The sequence below is a fragment of the Syngnathus floridae genome, chromosome 8 (genome assembly GCF_059516105.1).
Source record: "Syngnathus floridae isolate MCC-2025c chromosome 8, RoL_Sflo_1.0, whole genome shotgun sequence".
Lineage (NCBI taxonomy): Eukaryota > Metazoa > Chordata > Actinopteri > Syngnathiformes > Syngnathidae > Syngnathus > Syngnathus floridae.
This window is the reverse complement of record NC_142420.1, coordinates 7,554,099-7,570,938: the sequence shown is the minus strand read 5'-3', so window position 1 is coordinate 7,570,938 and position 16,840 is coordinate 7,554,099. Positions and strand designations below refer to the sequence as shown.

The 16,840-nt window shown below is 41.0% G+C and overlaps 2 protein-coding genes across 3 annotated transcripts in view; one reads left to right on the top strand and one right to left on the bottom strand.

Moving 5' to 3' along the window:
• The first annotated feature begins 5,508 nt into the window (after positions 1–5,508).
• Positions 5,509–10,216, top strand: dct (dopachrome tautomerase). The gene is made up of 8 exons (XM_088383510.1): positions 5,509–6,203; positions 6,290–6,589; positions 6,932–7,032; positions 7,255–7,421; positions 7,518–7,697; positions 7,771–7,906; positions 7,982–8,183; positions 9,214–10,216. Exons 1-8 carry the CDS (start codon positions 5,921–5,923, stop codon positions 9,384–9,386), a joined length of 1,542 nt encoding a protein of 513 aa, XP_088239636.1. The 5' UTR covers positions 5,509–5,920; the 3' UTR covers positions 9,387–10,216.
• LOC148394305 (glypican-6-like) overlaps positions 10,038–16,840 on the bottom strand; it is a 53,693-nt gene continuing 46,890 nt past the window's right edge. For both annotated transcript variants that reach the window (XM_088383508.1, XM_088383509.1), the window contains 3 exons: positions 12,943–13,079; positions 12,369–12,544; positions 10,038–12,016 (listed from right to left, as the gene is read on the bottom strand). In XM_088383508.1, coding sequence (XP_088239634.1) covers positions 11,811–12,016; positions 12,369–12,544; positions 12,943–13,079 — 519 coding nt within the window. In that variant the 3' untranslated portion in view covers positions 10,038–11,810. The remainder of the gene's footprint in view (positions 12,017–12,368; positions 12,545–12,942; positions 13,080–16,840) is intronic.

Sequence of the window (16,840 nt, the reverse complement as noted above, 5' to 3'; positions counted from 1 at the left end):
ATCTTTGTTAAGCAGGGGGGGGGAGGATATAGAAAGTTTCAAGGGTGCACTTTCTTGCCTCAACTTCTTCCTCTTGGTGCCGTGACGCTGTCAGCAGACCCGCTGGGCGTGTTCTGCCCCAACAAAGAGCCACGAGGGGCTTGGAGCACTTTGTGCATCGTGATCCCCCCACCCCTCGCATCACATACCCTCTGAGCGACTGAGGGGTTGGGGTGGGGACCCTTTTGCCTATCAGACACCGTTTCAGAGCTTTGGATGTGGCTGTTGTAGTGAGAAAATGAATAATTCTTAGCATTTGTGGATTAAATGTTTTGGGGTTACTTTGAGCAGTCATTGGACCCCACATGGCCCGAGGGCCACTGGTTTCCCACCACTGCTGTAGAATAAGGGCCTTATCACGTGTGTGTGTAGCCCTCTAGCATGGACATGTCATGCGGATAGACCGACAGAGTCCTTGTGATGAATAACCTCGCCGAGTCTTCTATCAGGTGCTCCGGCGGCGGCATACTTTCAAACCCCGCCCCTTTCAAGGATGAGGATTGGCCGGAAGGAGAGTGAAAAAAGGACAGAGAGAAACTATTCAGGGCACGATTCCTTCCCCTCATTGTCTGCCCGCTTCGATTTGAATGCGCTCGCTCAAAAGCAGACGAGAGAAGCGCTTGAGTCGGCCGCATTGTTGCCTTTCTCTCTGCGCTCTTTTCTATTTGCAATTAAATGCATTTCACATGGAACAACTGTACAGAGCATGTTGCAGATAAGGTGGAGGAGGAGGAGGAGCGTGTGTTCCATTGCCTTTAACCTCGTTTGTAATGCCTTTGCAAATTTGGAGTGCTCTTATTGTAAAAAAGTAGGCAATCAAAACAGAGAATTTGAATAGAAAATGCCACACAGCTAAAAGCATTGCTTCAATTAAAATTAAATTGCTTTTAGAATTCTCGTCTTTAAAAGAAGCAGCAATCTTAGTGTTGCGGTTCAAGGGCTTTACGTGCAACATTGTGCTCACATAGCGACATCACACACACACACAGAGGTCCCAAGAATTGGGATGAGATCAGTCAATTAGAATTAATGTCATCTGGTCATTTACAGCTAAACACCCTCCACATGGCATTGTGTTTGCTTTGTGTGCACAGTGTCGACTGCAAAAACCAATCTCATCCCGCAGACAGACACGGCACTTTTTTTTTTTAAGGATTTGAACGCTGTAAATAACTCCCAAGCCCTCTCTTACGAGGTTTACCCCTGCAGCACTTTGTAACTTATCAGGGCCTCCTTGTGCTTCCTCTAATGCCGGCATTATGCTCAAATGTAAATGGGTGAAGCTGCCAGAGTGGTGGGCGGGAATCACTCAAGAAAGACTCACTCAAGGGGTCTAGCCAATATTCCGATTGGAGCACAGAAAAAAAAAAGGCAACACACAGTATGATTTTATTTATTTTCTGTCTTTAAAGACACCACTTACAGTAGCACTGTTCTGTTAAAATCTTGTTCTTGATTGAGATCTTTCACTGAAATAACGTGTGTGACTAGAGATGATCATAATCCATCAATTAATCGAGCAATGAATTGATGAAATTGATTTGTTTTTTGATTGTCTCTGAGCCATTGAAGCCAAACTGAGTGAGCTACTTGGCTGTAACCAGCAGAGGCGCTGTTGAATCATAGTCACTTAGAGTTTGACCCAAAGAAGAAGAAAACTCCTATTTCAACGGATTAAGAATATTTCCCTCATATTTTATAAAAATTAATTTAATGGCCTACAAAATATAGTATTTTGGGTTTCTGTAAATACTCTGACTTTTGAAATAAAGTGAATGAACAGTTAATGTAAAATAAACACTTGTTTTTTAAATATAATGTTCGTGGAATGATTTCATTCAGAATATATATTGTTAGTACTGATAAGTTTTAATAGCATTAAAAAATATACTCTTGTATTCCTACATTTGTGGAAAAACAAACCCCACCTACAACAACAGTTAAACAAATTTATCCTAAAGTCTGTTAAAACGACACTTGCACCCAACCCAACTGAGGAAAACTTGGAATATATTCTTAGTGAATGAGGCCCAAGGCTCTGTTTTGTACTTGTAATTTCCATCTCTAATGGTACAAGAGACTGATTAGTAATTAGGACAGCCTCATTTAAACGCATGTAATGAGTATTATAGGTTTCTGTTCTACTGCTGAGCCGGGATAGTATCTTCACATTGAATTTTAACGCATATTGACCTCTAACGACTCGGTTCTTCATGTCCTCCAATTGGCTTCGTAGCGTAATGACTTTATCGCCGGATCTCTCAACTAATTGACCTCAAGCGTGTTTCCCAGCATCACTATTAATCTTATTTTCCAGTGAATAATTTGGGAAACGGCTCTCTCGCAAATATCCGCGCGCACACTCACGCAGTCGGGCAGGCTGCTCGTGGTGGAATGTGTGGCCCCTAGATATTAATTTGGAGATGGATAGGAGTCTTAAAGAGGATTAAAACTCTATACAGGCTACTCATTTCACATGGCTGCCTACCACCCAGGCTACTGTGTTGCGCTCCCAGACGTCGCTCGGCATGGTGGACATTTTAAATGGTGACAGTTAAAGTACAAAGATGTCCAATCCCAGACTATTTCATGGCATATTTGGCCCAAGCATCCTGAAGGAAATTCAAACTGTCAGGGTCGCTTGTCTCTGCCACTGCCAACGAGTGGCCATGCACCAGACACGGCAACACTGCCCTCCTGCGACTGTCTATGATACTGCACCACTTTTCCTGCCCTTCCCCAGTCAAAACACTGTTGCTATCCTTACAGGGACAGACTGACACACTAAATAAAAAGCAAAAAAACATTTACAAGAGCAATGACTTAAACTTATTTATGAAATTCAACAGTGTTTGTTGTGGTTGCACTTAAGAACATTATACTGAGAGCTGCTTCCATATTTCAGCCCTAACATGTACTGTCTATGAACCACTATGATTATAAATACATAAAGGAATATCTCTAAAATAGTGTCAAGCAAAACAGAATTAATTTTTTAATGACATTTTTTTTTTTTTATTTGCCTATCTATAGTATCTATAGTAGTCATAATTCCACTGACAGAATATTTCTGAACACTTGAGTATTAGTATTCATAGCATGATGCTGTAACATTTACATCGGATTTTTAATGTGAAGGACTTTAGGAGTCCAAGATTGTTTGTTTAATTTGTATTTAATTCAATTTATTTAATCCTAAATGAATGCTATTTTTTAAGAATATAGGCAATGTTTACACCCTTCATTATGTCTCAAATGGCTCTTTGGCACCAATCTGTGAGAAAAAAAATGCACTATATATTTGCATACTAGTACAAAAATATATACATTTATATTTTTTTCTTCCAAAGCAACAAATGTAGACGCTACGTGCCATCACCGTTCAAAAAATATTTTGTATATTCAAAATACTGCAACAGCAATTGCACTTTATATGGAAAGAGTGGACAGAGACATTTTGAAATGCCTAGTGGTAATTTTTCAATAGACACGATATAATTTTGTGTTTAGCTATTTGTTTTTACGCATGCACACACACGCGCTTTAGCTTCAATTTTACAAAGCCCTAAATGCACATCAAAGATTTTCTGTTCTTGTATTTCACCTTAACATCTAACTTGAAATGCTGCTTATCTTTAATTTAATTTGATTTGCCTTAAACCTGCACATTGGCTCACACCTTTATCAGTGGCACGATGAGCCGCAAAACCGTGACCAATCCGAATCATATCACAATCACGGTTGATTTTAACACCTTGAGAGTGTCTTTGCTCTTCCAGACACCTTATAAAAAACGTAATCAACATTCCAGTTGACTCCGGGCAGGAATTCTTCTAATCCCCATCAGTCCAGTGAAGCTCATGAGGCCTCTTGGGTAAAAGACTCAACGGTCACAAGAGCTTTTCCCAAGGCGCCATCGTGTTTTGGTATGACTATATCCTGAGATGATGGACTATTTTATGTTGCAATTATTTTTCACGGTTAAAAAAAAATGTCAGTAGGAATAGGAAACACAATCAGGAGTGAAGCTGTGACCGTAACCTTTTCTTAGCATTAGATTGGTAATTATTGCACTATTGTTGTACAACAGATGCATACAAAAACAAATGATGACATGAGTCGCAATGAAACGTGGGTGGACGTGCGATTGCCTTTACATAAAAGCAATGAGCTCAAACGTCCTAATGATTCTTTCCTTGTTTGTAATTGTCACGCGGTCTCGTCTGCCTTTCTTGCTTTGAATTTCAAATTCTACGTGAGAGCGTCAGCAATCACAAGGCGTGCGGCTGAAATGCAACGAGTGTGATTGCCGAGAGGCAAACGCGGGGGTCATACATCTGAGTTACGACCAGACTTTGCTGCTTACATACACCGAAACGTAGTCACAAGTGCGACAGAAGGGATGCTCAAGAAAGTCTTGTGATGCACATGAGAGCATATGCAGAACACTGCCGGATAAAAAAATTCAGGATACGATGCTTTGAAATGGAAGGGAATCCACATACAATTGGATGGTGTTCAAAAACAACCATGCAGATAAAACAGACACTTCACAATAGATATTTCCTTAAAGAAATGTCGCCTCTTTTTGAGATGCAAACGAGCGTCTGACTCTGCACTCTGAGAAGCTAGATGTTGTGCCATGCACTTGTGTAACGGCTACTCGGTTTCTCGCTACACTGCGCCACAAAAACAACATTTCTGAGCTTTCGTTTTGGGATTTTGTCTTTGGGGTGAACCAGCTTTTGCCGGAGGCTGTTAGTGGGTTTGAAATACACTGGTATGTATAGTTTGGAGAAAATCTTTCGGAATTTGAGACAGTCCAATTGGGGGTGGAGTTGTCTTTTTCCTTTTGGTATTTTGCTGGACAAGGGCAGACAGAAAAGGGCATTTGAGCCATTGTGCGCCGTTGTGAGAGAACAAAAATTACATTACGCCACCTGCGCCATAATTAGGACCTGCTTTTAGCATGTCTAAAATCTAGTCTAGTTATGGTCAACAAAATGCCAGATTAAAAAAAATAAATAAAATCAGAACAAAAATTACATTACGCCACCTGCGCCATAATTAGGACCTGCTTTTAGCATGTGTAAAATCTAGTCAAGTTATGGTCAACAAAATGCCAGATTAAAAAATAAATAAATAAATAAAATCCAGTAATCTTTTAAAAATAAAATTCAACATAAACATATTTTTTATATATTCCAGAATAAGATTGATTTGCATCAAATGTATTGATTAGCATATTGATGTATCAAAATATGACAAATGAGTGTGATTCCCAACACATTCGGAAGCTACACGTTAACGTTCCACCGTCATCAAGGATCACATGAATTGCACCCTTTGCATCATGCACACTCGGTCTGAAAACTGAAAGATTCTTGGAAAAAACTTTCCTGCCCTCGGGTTATCATTACAAAGCTTTGATTGAAAGGACAACAGTTGCCAAGAGAATTATCCTGTTATTTTGTGCACTTAAGTTAACCCACTTATTGTTTCTAAAACTTTAATCTGATTCATCTTTTTCAGAGAACTTATTGAATACAGTCTTGATAAAGTTCATTAAAGTCTTATGCCTAATGGGCCCTTCAGGCAAACATGTTTCTCAGTCTTGCTTTTCAGCTCGCCAGTCAGGTGATGGTCACAAGACCAACTAGTCTAATCCCACCCAGCTCTACTAAAGCCCCAACACAAAATAGCGTGGTTCTTAATGTGTGTGAAACCAATTGCAACACAAGATGACTCGACTTTAAGTGCCATTTCCACAAATTTTCTCCGTATCTAATTTGAAGATACACAACCAGGGAGGGAAGCCGGACTCCAGTTGATCGACAAGCAGATTTTTCCCTACGGACCGGAATAAACAAGTGGGTGGAAAATGAAGATTGTTTTACTTTTCAGCCTTTTTTGCTTATTTCTGCAACCCGGTGAGGCTCAGTTCCCTCGAGCATGCTGCACCGTGGAGGGGATTGTGTCCAAGCGGTGCTGCCCTGCTCTGGGCTCCGATTCTGAAAACATATGCGGCACCCTGACGGGGAGAGGAAACTGCACCGCTGTCCGAGTCGACACCAAACCCTGGGGAGGTCCGTACAGGCTCAGGAATGTCGATGACCGGGAGAGATGGCCCACCAAATTCTTCAACCAGACTTGCAGGTGTAATGGTGAGTCCAATTATTGTATTATATTTATTGATTATTACAGTAATCCGATCACTCATGATTAAATGAATACTTTTTTGGTGTTTTAGGCAACTTTGCAGGCTATAACTGCGGGCAGTGTAAATTCGGCTGGACGGGACCAAACTGCGACCAGAGGAAAGCTGCCGTCATCCGCAAGGACATCCTGACGCTGAGCTCTGCAGAGCTCCAGGAATTCCTCGATGCCCTGCAACTGGCTAAAACCACCATCCACCCAGATTACATGATTGCCACTCAGCACTGGCTGGGCCTTCTGGGGCCAAATGGAACCGAGCCCCAGTTTGCCAACATCTCCATTTACGATTTCTTTGTGTGGCAACACTACTACTCTGTACGAGATACTCTACTTGGTGAGTAGTCACTATCATCGTCACATTCCAAATCATTGATTAATTAAAAGGAGCGTCAGACAAGGGAATCTACAATTGTTGAAAGTTGAAAAGAAGGCAATTGTTTTTTTTTGCTTTGAAAGGCTTGAATGACATTACGCTATATAAAACAATTAAATGAATTATGCATAAATTACTGCAAATAATCTACTGTTGTTATCAGCCTGTCCTCAGCCGCTATCAATATTTATATAGGTGTCGTTCAAGGTCACAGAACTTTAGGAGCTGTAGTCTGAAAGTTTGAACCTATTTTTTTGCTATGCATAAAATCAGATTTTTCTTTTTTGCTCTATTTCCCTATAGGTCCCGGTCGGCCATTCAAAGCAATTGATTTCTCACACAAAGGACCTGCATTCATCACCTGGCATAGGTATCACCTCCTCAGTTTGGAAAGAGACCTACAGGTACAAAAACTTGCTGGAAAAACCCGACGTGAAAGTTTGGATGGTTTCCTTATTACATACAAGATGTTTATTTTAAAAATAAAGAAATGGAAGCAACGTATAAAGCAGAAAGGGTTCGGGATGTGTCAATCTCCCAAATTTGCCTAATGAAAGCACACACACAAGTGTCTTGCAAAGCCATGCTAATACCCATAAACCCCTAATTCTCTGTTTTCCCCACAGAGGTTGACTGGCAATGAGAACTTTGCAGTACCTTTCTGGAACTTTGCCACCGGGCAAAACGATTGTGACGTGTGCACAGACGCTCTGCTGGGAGGCCGAAACCCCGACAACCCCTCCCTCATCAGTAGCCAGTCCAGATTCTCGAATTGGGGCGTGGTGTGTAACAGGTATGCACTGAGATCTGTATTCTTTTTTTTTTTAAATATCCTACATGTTTTTATTATAAATCTGCACCGAGAAACAACGTCTTGTGCTCATTGCAGTTTGGATGACTACAATCGTCTGGTGACCCTTTGCAATGGCACCAATGAGGGGTTGATTCAGAGAGGTGTGATGAGAGGAGCTAACGCAACTATGCCCACCATGAGTGACGTTCGCAGCTGCCTGGGTATCCGGGACTTTGACAGCCCTCCATACTTCACCAACTCTTCCTTCAGCTTCAGGTGGACTTTCAAATTAGAGCTTCAGCCACCCGCGACTACACTGCACTCTGTTATCAAATGTTTTGATACACAGAAACGCCCTGGAAGGGTATGACAAGCCCGACGGCGAACTGGATGAAACTGTCAACAATCTCCACAACCTGGTCCACGCTTTGCTCAACGGAACCAGCTCTTTGCCCCACTCTGCAGCCAACGACCCCATCTTCCTGGTCAGAGTCCAATTTCACAGCGTGCTCAGAAGTCAAACGCTAAGGGGTGTTAAATTCTGACCGCTTGCCTTTTAGGTTCTCCACGCTTTCACTGATGCCATTTTTGATGAGTGGATGAGGAGGTTTGTCCCTTCCAATGCCACCTTCCCGGATGAAATGGCCCCCATCGGTCATAACCGAGACTACAACATGGTTCCGTTCTTCCCACCGATCACAAATGAAGAGATCTACATACCATCAGAGCAGTTGGGATATTCCTACGCTGTTGACTTTGAAGGTAAGCAAGTGGCCAATGTCAGTTTATTTATCAATTATGCCCATACGATAAAACCTCAAACTTACTGCCACTATGACAGAACGGGAACGCTAAAAAAATATATAAAAACAAATAAATATAAATAAATAAAACTGGAGAAATAAAAACGCAGATGAAAATAGTGCACAACATTCATCATCCATTTTAACACAAAAACCTATGTGTCACACAACTATAAAAATAATCAGTGCAAAAGAAAATGGAAAAAAAGAGTATATGTTCTAGTGGACAGGTGTCAAACTTCATGCCCACAGTACAGATCCTGCAAAAGCTAGCCACATTTTTTTCTGCTCCAAACTAACCACAAAAATAATAAGCAAATGCATGGAGAAGTATTTTTTACTTGCAATCAGTTTTGCAGTGTGAGCAGGCCAAGTCATTGCAACAAACCAAACGCCACAAAATGTTCAATACTATCAAGAATCGTCTCTTATAGGCAACCCACATCTATGCAACTCTCTTTTCAAAAAGTCATAGAGACATGACGTCACAGCGATCCGATATTAGAAATAAGAAGCACTTCCTACCGTGAAAAATGTTTGCAAAGATGGTCCACATGCAAGCACAGTTGTATCCACTACTCCTTCCAAAGAAGAAGAAAATATATTTCCGTCATGCTCCTCCAAAGACTCGCTGGCGTTAGCAGCTACCTTGCCAATTGAAGGCGCACCTGAAAACAAACCGCATATTAAGTCAATAAGAAACTGTTCACGGGAAAACTAAAGGGGCTAAACAGATGAAAATGAGCGATTAACATGAAGAAAAAAATAAAATAAAAACATCTTTAACTGTTAACATGTTCAATGTGTATGTACCTGGTCAAGGTGATCGTTTTCTATGACGCAATTCCACGCGTCACATACGTGAACCGGAAACTTTTTCTTTTTTATATATGTATTTATATATGAATAAATGTATACATAGAAATTGAGAGACAATAAAATATCATTTCTGCATTAGATTGCCAATGATAATTTTTGCATTCTTTCAGACGCAGGAGGATCGGCAGTGTTTGTGGTGGGATCAACTCTTGGGGGAGTCTTCATCGGGCTCCTGGCGCTCCTCCTTATCTTTGTGCTCTACCTTCGCCAGCGCAGAAACACAGGCTTCGAACCCCTGATAAAAGCGGACTTCACGCACAGGAAGTATACGGACGAAGCGTAGATCCTTAATACTTTGCAGTAGCAGAAGGAAATGAAACAAGAGGAACATATTAATCGTGTAGAGCGGGGGTGGAGAACCTACGGTCCGGGGGCATATAAACATCCAGCCTGAAATCTAGATCAAACTTGTCCAACACAAAAACTGTAAAGGTCCCTCATAAGAACAAAGTTCTCAATCCCTGTTGTCACGTCACATATTTTGAATGAGAAAATTTCACAGTGCAACGCCAAAAGTAGTCACATTAAGAATATTTACAAAAGTTTATTCCACTGATTTAATACAAATTGATTTACTTTAGTGTGAAATTTGGATATGTTAAGTTATAGTGCACAAAATATAGGTTAATTGTTCCTTCTGCCATCTAGTGGACAAACAATTAATTGTCACTACCCTGTCGGCATAAATTGATGAACGGCGTTCCATTTAATTGTAGTAAATCATTTTTACGACCTGATGAGCTCTCACGGCACACAACATCGTGATGGGGAGTCACTGTTGTAGAAACAATTAAAATCATATAATAAATGAACACTTTATAATGCTTGAAATAAAAATAAAAAATCACATTAAATTGATGTCATCTATTTAGAAAGAAATGAATCATTTTATCATTCCGGAGTCATCACAAATGAGAACCTATAGTAATGTTTTTACAAATATTTATTCTTAAGAACAGTACAAAAACACTGAATGCAATCATCCTCTTTAATTAATTGCATTGTAAGGCATATTTGCTCATCCGCTTGAAATCAAAGTCAAGCTGAGTTCATTTGAATGTAACGTCATATAACAACAATGCACTGATGAGAAATAAAAAGTGACTTGAAGCATTTCCATCTCTGGATATATTTTTTTCCCCTCAACCTTTTATTGCAAAAATATGACCATTAAAGGTTTGATGATACAAAACATGAGAGCACTATTCATTATAAAGAATCTTTTTTTTTTTTGAATGACACACTGTACACTTGAAAAGTCCTCGCTGATATGTTCTGAAATGGACGCACACAGAGGCTGCTTTTGGTCGGCCAGGCCCCTCAACACCTTCGACAATCCGCTCGAGTGACTAGACCCATTCAGGCCTGTCCGCTCTGCACTCTCCACGGATTCTCATTTCACAGGTGACTGTGGATCCAGCCTGCCTGGGCTGCACACACACACCCACCAACGTTCAGACTTCACAAAACACGTTCAGGGGCCCCTTTTCTTTGCATTTTGTTGCACTCTCTCTTTAATAATCCCCTTAGATTCTGCATTATTGTGCTAGTGCAGCTCAAGAAATGGCACAAATAGAGATCAGCAGATACTCGACATGGGCGTTTTAAGATTCAAATTCAAAACATCTAACCAATGAGCATCTGATGCTAATTTAACATATTCATTCAGTGTCTCGTCACTGAAATATTTCTGTATGGTTGCATGTTTTCCAGAATCATAATAGAAATAGCCTTCAACTTATTCTTATCGCTCGGAATTTCAAACATAGCAAGATCCATTTACGGTAAATAATAGTTTGCCGGCCTTCATTTTTTTTTTTTTTTTTTTTTTTGAGGAGGGGGGGGCGTTTTATTGAAGAGAGCTTCACTAATAGTGAGCAAACAATTTTCAGCATTTATATTTTTATGGACAGAATGTCTGTACTTTCAATGGATAGATGCTAACAACAATTAGCCTTGTGGATAAATACAAAATGGCAATGGAGGCACGGCAGCCAAGACTGTCTTCTCTTAAGACAGCTTAATTGAAACAAACAAACAAAAAAAGAATGTTTGGAATATTTTGCAGAAGGTTAATGAATGTGTTGCAAGGCAAATGGCAAATGCAAGTATATTACAATTTTCCCTTTTGTATGGCATGAGGACAGACTATTAAGACATACTTGAAATCCTTTTGAGAATATGATAGATGAATAAAAAAAACTATTTAAAATGAAAGCAAATTCATTATTAGTGCTGATGATTTCATGGAAATTAAAGTTGCAAGTTAAACTCTGTCACTCCTGCCATTAAATCGTTTGAATCTGATTTAAATGTTACATTGAACACAACTGTACCACTTGAAGTCATCAATAAGCACATTTTTAAAAATGATCTTAAACACACACATATATTTTTTCCTTAACACAAAAAATCAAAACAATCAAAGTGCGTGCTATTTTCTTCCACTTGGGGGCAGACATTGCTGCCTGACATATATGTGCAAAAAGTTGTTGCCTTTTTTTTTTCCTTGAATAAAAAATAGTTTTAATCTCTCAAGCGGAGATCATGGGGCCGGCTTCAGCGTCGAACAGAGGAACCATGTGAACTATCAAGTCAATAAAATGTGCATTCTTTGGGAAAGTGGGAAAATTGATGCATGACTGACTTGATTTGTTCAGTCTGAATCCTGTGTGGAAAAGCTCGTCCCCACCTGTTTCCCCCTGCATTATCTCCAATGTATTTGGAGTAGCACAGCCAAGAGGGCCACTATGGTTAAGAGGCTTGAGGGGGGAGCGTGGGATGAACAAGTGCCGTCTACCGGACCCCTCCGGTCGGCTTCCACGCCCGGGGCTTCGGGAGGGGCCACATCTGCCTCTGTGGGGCAGGCCTCTGTGCAGCCGCTTCCGCTGCCGGAACCGCTACCCTCGTCGCCTACGGCGAGACAAACAAATGGATTCATAATTAAAACTGGCGATTTAGAGAACAAGACAATATGTAATTAAAAAGAAAATGATTTTGTGCATAGAAATAATAAATAGGACTTCATTGGATGCATGCATTTGCGCCAAATAACAAAGTGGTACACTGAGGTCACGTATACACAGCTACATTAGAGTCTCGCGCTAACCACTAGATTGCAAGCTGACTCCAAGTTCCACAGAATGTCTTGTGGTCTATTTATTTTTAATCTATTCTTTTTTTCCTCTTTTGTTTGCTTTTCTGCTTATACTGTAAAATAAGTAAATGACATAAAAAAAAAAAATGGCACAAGGTATAAACTCACTTGAGTCCTGAAAGTAGATATCGTTGCCATTATAGGCATTTTTCAGCTTGTTTGTCATCACTCGGAGAGCCATGATCTGCTGACGGATGAACGTGTCCGGACGGGTGATGTCCACATTGACCTCGGGGTTGTTTACCTGGTTGGTTAATCCATCCGTTACCACTTCTGGGAAATACCTTTTGAAGAGGATAAAACACTCAGGATGTTTTTTGTCAAGGCAAGTCAGCTTAGTCATTTTAAATGTGAATGTTGTGCTCTCTAACACACAAAGACATCTTGTGAAACTAGCCCTAGAAAAAAAATAGGAGGCCATTATCTTTTGATGAGTCACCCTCAATCTCATGAGTTGCTTCTTTCTTAGTATGAAGACAAAGCATTTCGAAATGACACAACATTCCGTCCGGTCAACAAAAAAAAATAATACGGTTTCAAACATCTGACACACTACACTGGCTTCTTTGATAAAGCAGCAGAGGATTGTTGTTTGATTCCATTACTTTTTTTTTTTTGCTTGTCAGAACACCATTTGTTCCCCTCGGAAAGAGCAGATAGGTCAGTCAACTGGACTTTTTACCTCCCCTTGGTGTGTCCATTCCAGCACTGATCATCAGAAGCATTCCCAACAGCAAGCCTGGTGTCCACACACATCTCCTCAGGCAGATTGGACCAAAATCTCTTGGACTGCTTGAGTTTCTCTTTTATGTCAACAACCTAAGCAGAAAGAATAAAAAGCAAAGCATTTAGTGAGGCCATTGAGAACATTACACATCGTCACGTCGAACTAATGCGCCCCTTTGGAACCTTAAATGAGCTTGTACGATAATACTAAAATTTGGGTTGCATTTGCGGTCACCGTTAACCTTTAAAGCTTGGTATCATTGGCTGCCCCAACTTTTTCAGACGAAGACCCCAAAGACCACATAAAGCTCCAAAATAGACCTGATTACTATTCCACCGTCAAACAGTCCAGGGCCTTTTTTTAAGCCTCTGTATTAGAACAGGCAGGATAGCAGAAATGACAACGCCCCCAACCCCAAGGCTCAATATTCTTTCAGATCTCACTTTATTATGTGCTTTCTGACTTGAGCGTGTTCAACTCCAAACTTTCATCGAGCATGCAAATGGTGACATATTTCGCTAGAGTTGAGGAGAGTGTCTGATAAAGGCGGGCTGGCCCCATAATTTTTGTGTATGTGTGTGTGTGCCCGGTTTACAGGTTGGCTTGTGAAATTGCGGTGAACCTGAGCAGAACATGAAAGGTGCTGTGCTGAGCGCGCCACGCTGCTGTGGGCCTCGGCGGCGCTTTTGATGTGTTAATCCTGTCACACTGATGCCAAGGCACCTCAGCCGCTCCGATGCTGCCCAGAGGGTCACCGCAGACGCACTGTGCTGCCACAGATTGACGATGAGGCGATGTTGGACTAAAAACCTTTGCACGTTCAAGATTAGCTTAACGTCACTCGACATCTGCAGGGTCCGTGAAAAAGATGTGGATTGAACCCAGAGTGAAAAAGTTATATTTTAATGATGCAAATATGCAGAAATATGTGACTCGACTTGGGATGTCTTGGCTTATTGTTGCTTCGTTTTGATGATTGGGCCTCTATCTGCAGAAGCGTAAACAGTCTAAATATTTAATGGGAATACTATTAATGTATTCAGTTTTAATTTGCTGCTGAAAATAACTAGGTTGGAAGCTTTTAATAAAGTCACACAAACGATTTAAAATTATAAAGGTTAAAGCATGCAAAGGATAGATTTGATTGTATTTCAGCAGATCATTATTTAAATGTTGCTTCTTGCGCTCTGTTACAAAAAAAATCTAATTTCTCACTCTTCTTTACATATTTGAAGTCAGATTAAGTGGCAAATAAATCATGTGCTGAGGGGAAACGCTTATGCATTTGATGATTAATGGAGATCATTTAAACGGGAGGGAAAACATTTTCACACAACAATAAAGCCGCTTCTGGGAAAGGTCAGCCTACCCTCTCCCTCTTGCGTTCACATTGCCCATAAATAAATAAGTAAAATATGGTTGACTGGGTGCAACTACTGTCAACCTCCACTAGATATCACTGTGTCCTAGCGGAAGACTTAAGAAGGAACGTCCTGAAGTATTTCTTTTTCTCTTCAAAATACATGGCAACATATCAAATTAGAGCATTCCATTTTGTACCTTTTGTACAAAGTCAGCTGGAATCGGCTCCAGCTCACCCGCAACCCTAAATTTCGGGTTCCTAAGGCTCAAACACTGAAAAGGACAGGTTTTCGTCAATGAAACAAAAATTGAAATCATAAATGCTATTAGGAGTTTAGTCCAAAGGCAGTGATTGACGGTAGTTACATACAATTCAAGCTCTCACTACCGCTTTGAGGGAAGAAAAAGTGCAGCAAGCCCGTCATAAAGTATCTACGACTCCATTGTGTCTTGTGATTGTTCTCTCTCTTTGCTTTTCCCGGTAGCCTTTTGTCCTAAGTGAAGGCGAAACTACCGCCGCTTCACGGCCTGTGATCTTCCACTAAAAAGCTTCTTATTCTAAGAAGTATCGCTTTGCCTCTCTCAGAAAAAGTGGGGCATGAGTGTTGCATCACTAATAAAAGTAGCACGTTCTTTAGCATGGCTTCTTTCCTCAAACGATAGGAGACAAGATGTTCACAAAACCACACTCCAAAGATTCGTTCAGCAGGAAACACAACTTAAAAGTTGCTTGATAAGTTTTAGCGCTGAGGTGGCTTAAGCTTTCCACGATTCAAACTATCATTCTCCTCAATGTACTGGAAGTACAGAAGAGTATTTATTTACATACTGTATTACACATGGGGAAGTGTTTGAGGAGAATAATTAATTATGGGGGAAAAAACAGCATGAGCCAATGAGATAATTGTCTTTGGATTCTTAGAGTGGGCGTGTTGTGTGCAGATGCTCCACAGCCTTTCTTCCAATATTTGTCAGACAAACACACGTACACACATCAGTCATTGTGGATTTCTGCGTGTGAGGCGACAGCTCGGCACTGATACCCGACAGCTTTCCTGTGCCCTTTTCAGATAGTTGACGCTCAAGTAAAAGTATTTTAAGAAACATCTTCTAGCCAATTAAGCATTACCAGAGTCTATGCGTCCAGTTTGTAGGAACAATTTGAGGGGGATGCCCTTTTCTTGAAGTAGCATGTTGCATAAAGCAAGGTCCATTAATGCTTGGATGCATGCTCGAATGAGTTTAATGTGTCAGAATTGAACGGCTAACAGTTCCAATCGCTGGTATTCATGTGGATGACTGATCACAAGTGATGTTTCTAAAAACTCAAGCTAAGCACTATTATTGGTTTTATTTTGTCTAAGCCTTAGTCACTAAGGAACACAGAGAATGACCTGCATTATATCGTTGTACTCTGAGAAGAACTGTGGCACTGCATGAGGAAGTCGTGAGTGGCAGGAGTTTAAGGTGGGGTGCATCAGGGCTCAGCTCTGAGCCCCTTCGTTTTCACGATAGTGATGAATAATAAGGTTAGATCATGATTCTGCCTGGTACACAAAGATAATTGGGCTTTTTTTCTGGGGTACCAGACAGAAGAGTACAGTCTGGTAATCTTGCGTTGAGCCAAACAGGCAGTTGTTTGTCGACTATACCGCGTACGTACGTATATCATCTAGCCATAATTCATCGGCGAATTACATCTTGTCTTGCTGCTATGATGTCACACTATTGACGTAGTTGACCCAGCTGTGTGCCTCCTACCTACGCAACCCGCGGTGGTAGCCTGATCGGGATTTATGGATCTGAACCGCACTGCGGTTAACCGAAGTGAACTGGTAGAAACGGGACTTAAGGCTATCTGACGAAAACTTGACGCATGACCCTTGGAGTTTCTCCTTCAAAGAATGACTCCATCTGGCATTCTGCCTCTTTCAGCGTCTACTTAAATAGCCATTTATCTAGGGATGTCCTGCCTGCCTGACACTGACTTTCTACTGCGGCGGCCAGTTGGAGCTAAATTAGTGCGTGTTCCTTTTAATCACAGAGTCCGCAGAAGGCCTCTCCACCAAAACCACGAGGGGCAGACGACTCCTCGATGGACTTGTTTTCACTGGCAACCGCTACGGCATTCTGCGTTAAAATAGTTTTCCTTTTGATACGTGTTTGCAGTGTTCTTCCTGCGTCTCAATTACAGAGGTCAGCAAGTAAGGCGGAGTTCATACCAGACCCCCGGCCAGGCCTCGAGGCTGACCAGCGACCGCTCTGAGGAGAGATGGAATAGTTTCTCACAGGCCACGGTCAGAATAGCTTTGCTTTCTCATCAGATTCCTGATCAATTTTGGTCCAGACAATGAATCTCCTTCTCGGCTATAAGATCTCCGAGCGCAAATTGACTTTGACGTGTTGTGAGACCTTGAGATTGTCAGCCGTCCAGTCTTGTATTATCTCGTTCTCCTTGTTGTTGCAAGACTACAAAATAGCAGCTTCCAGG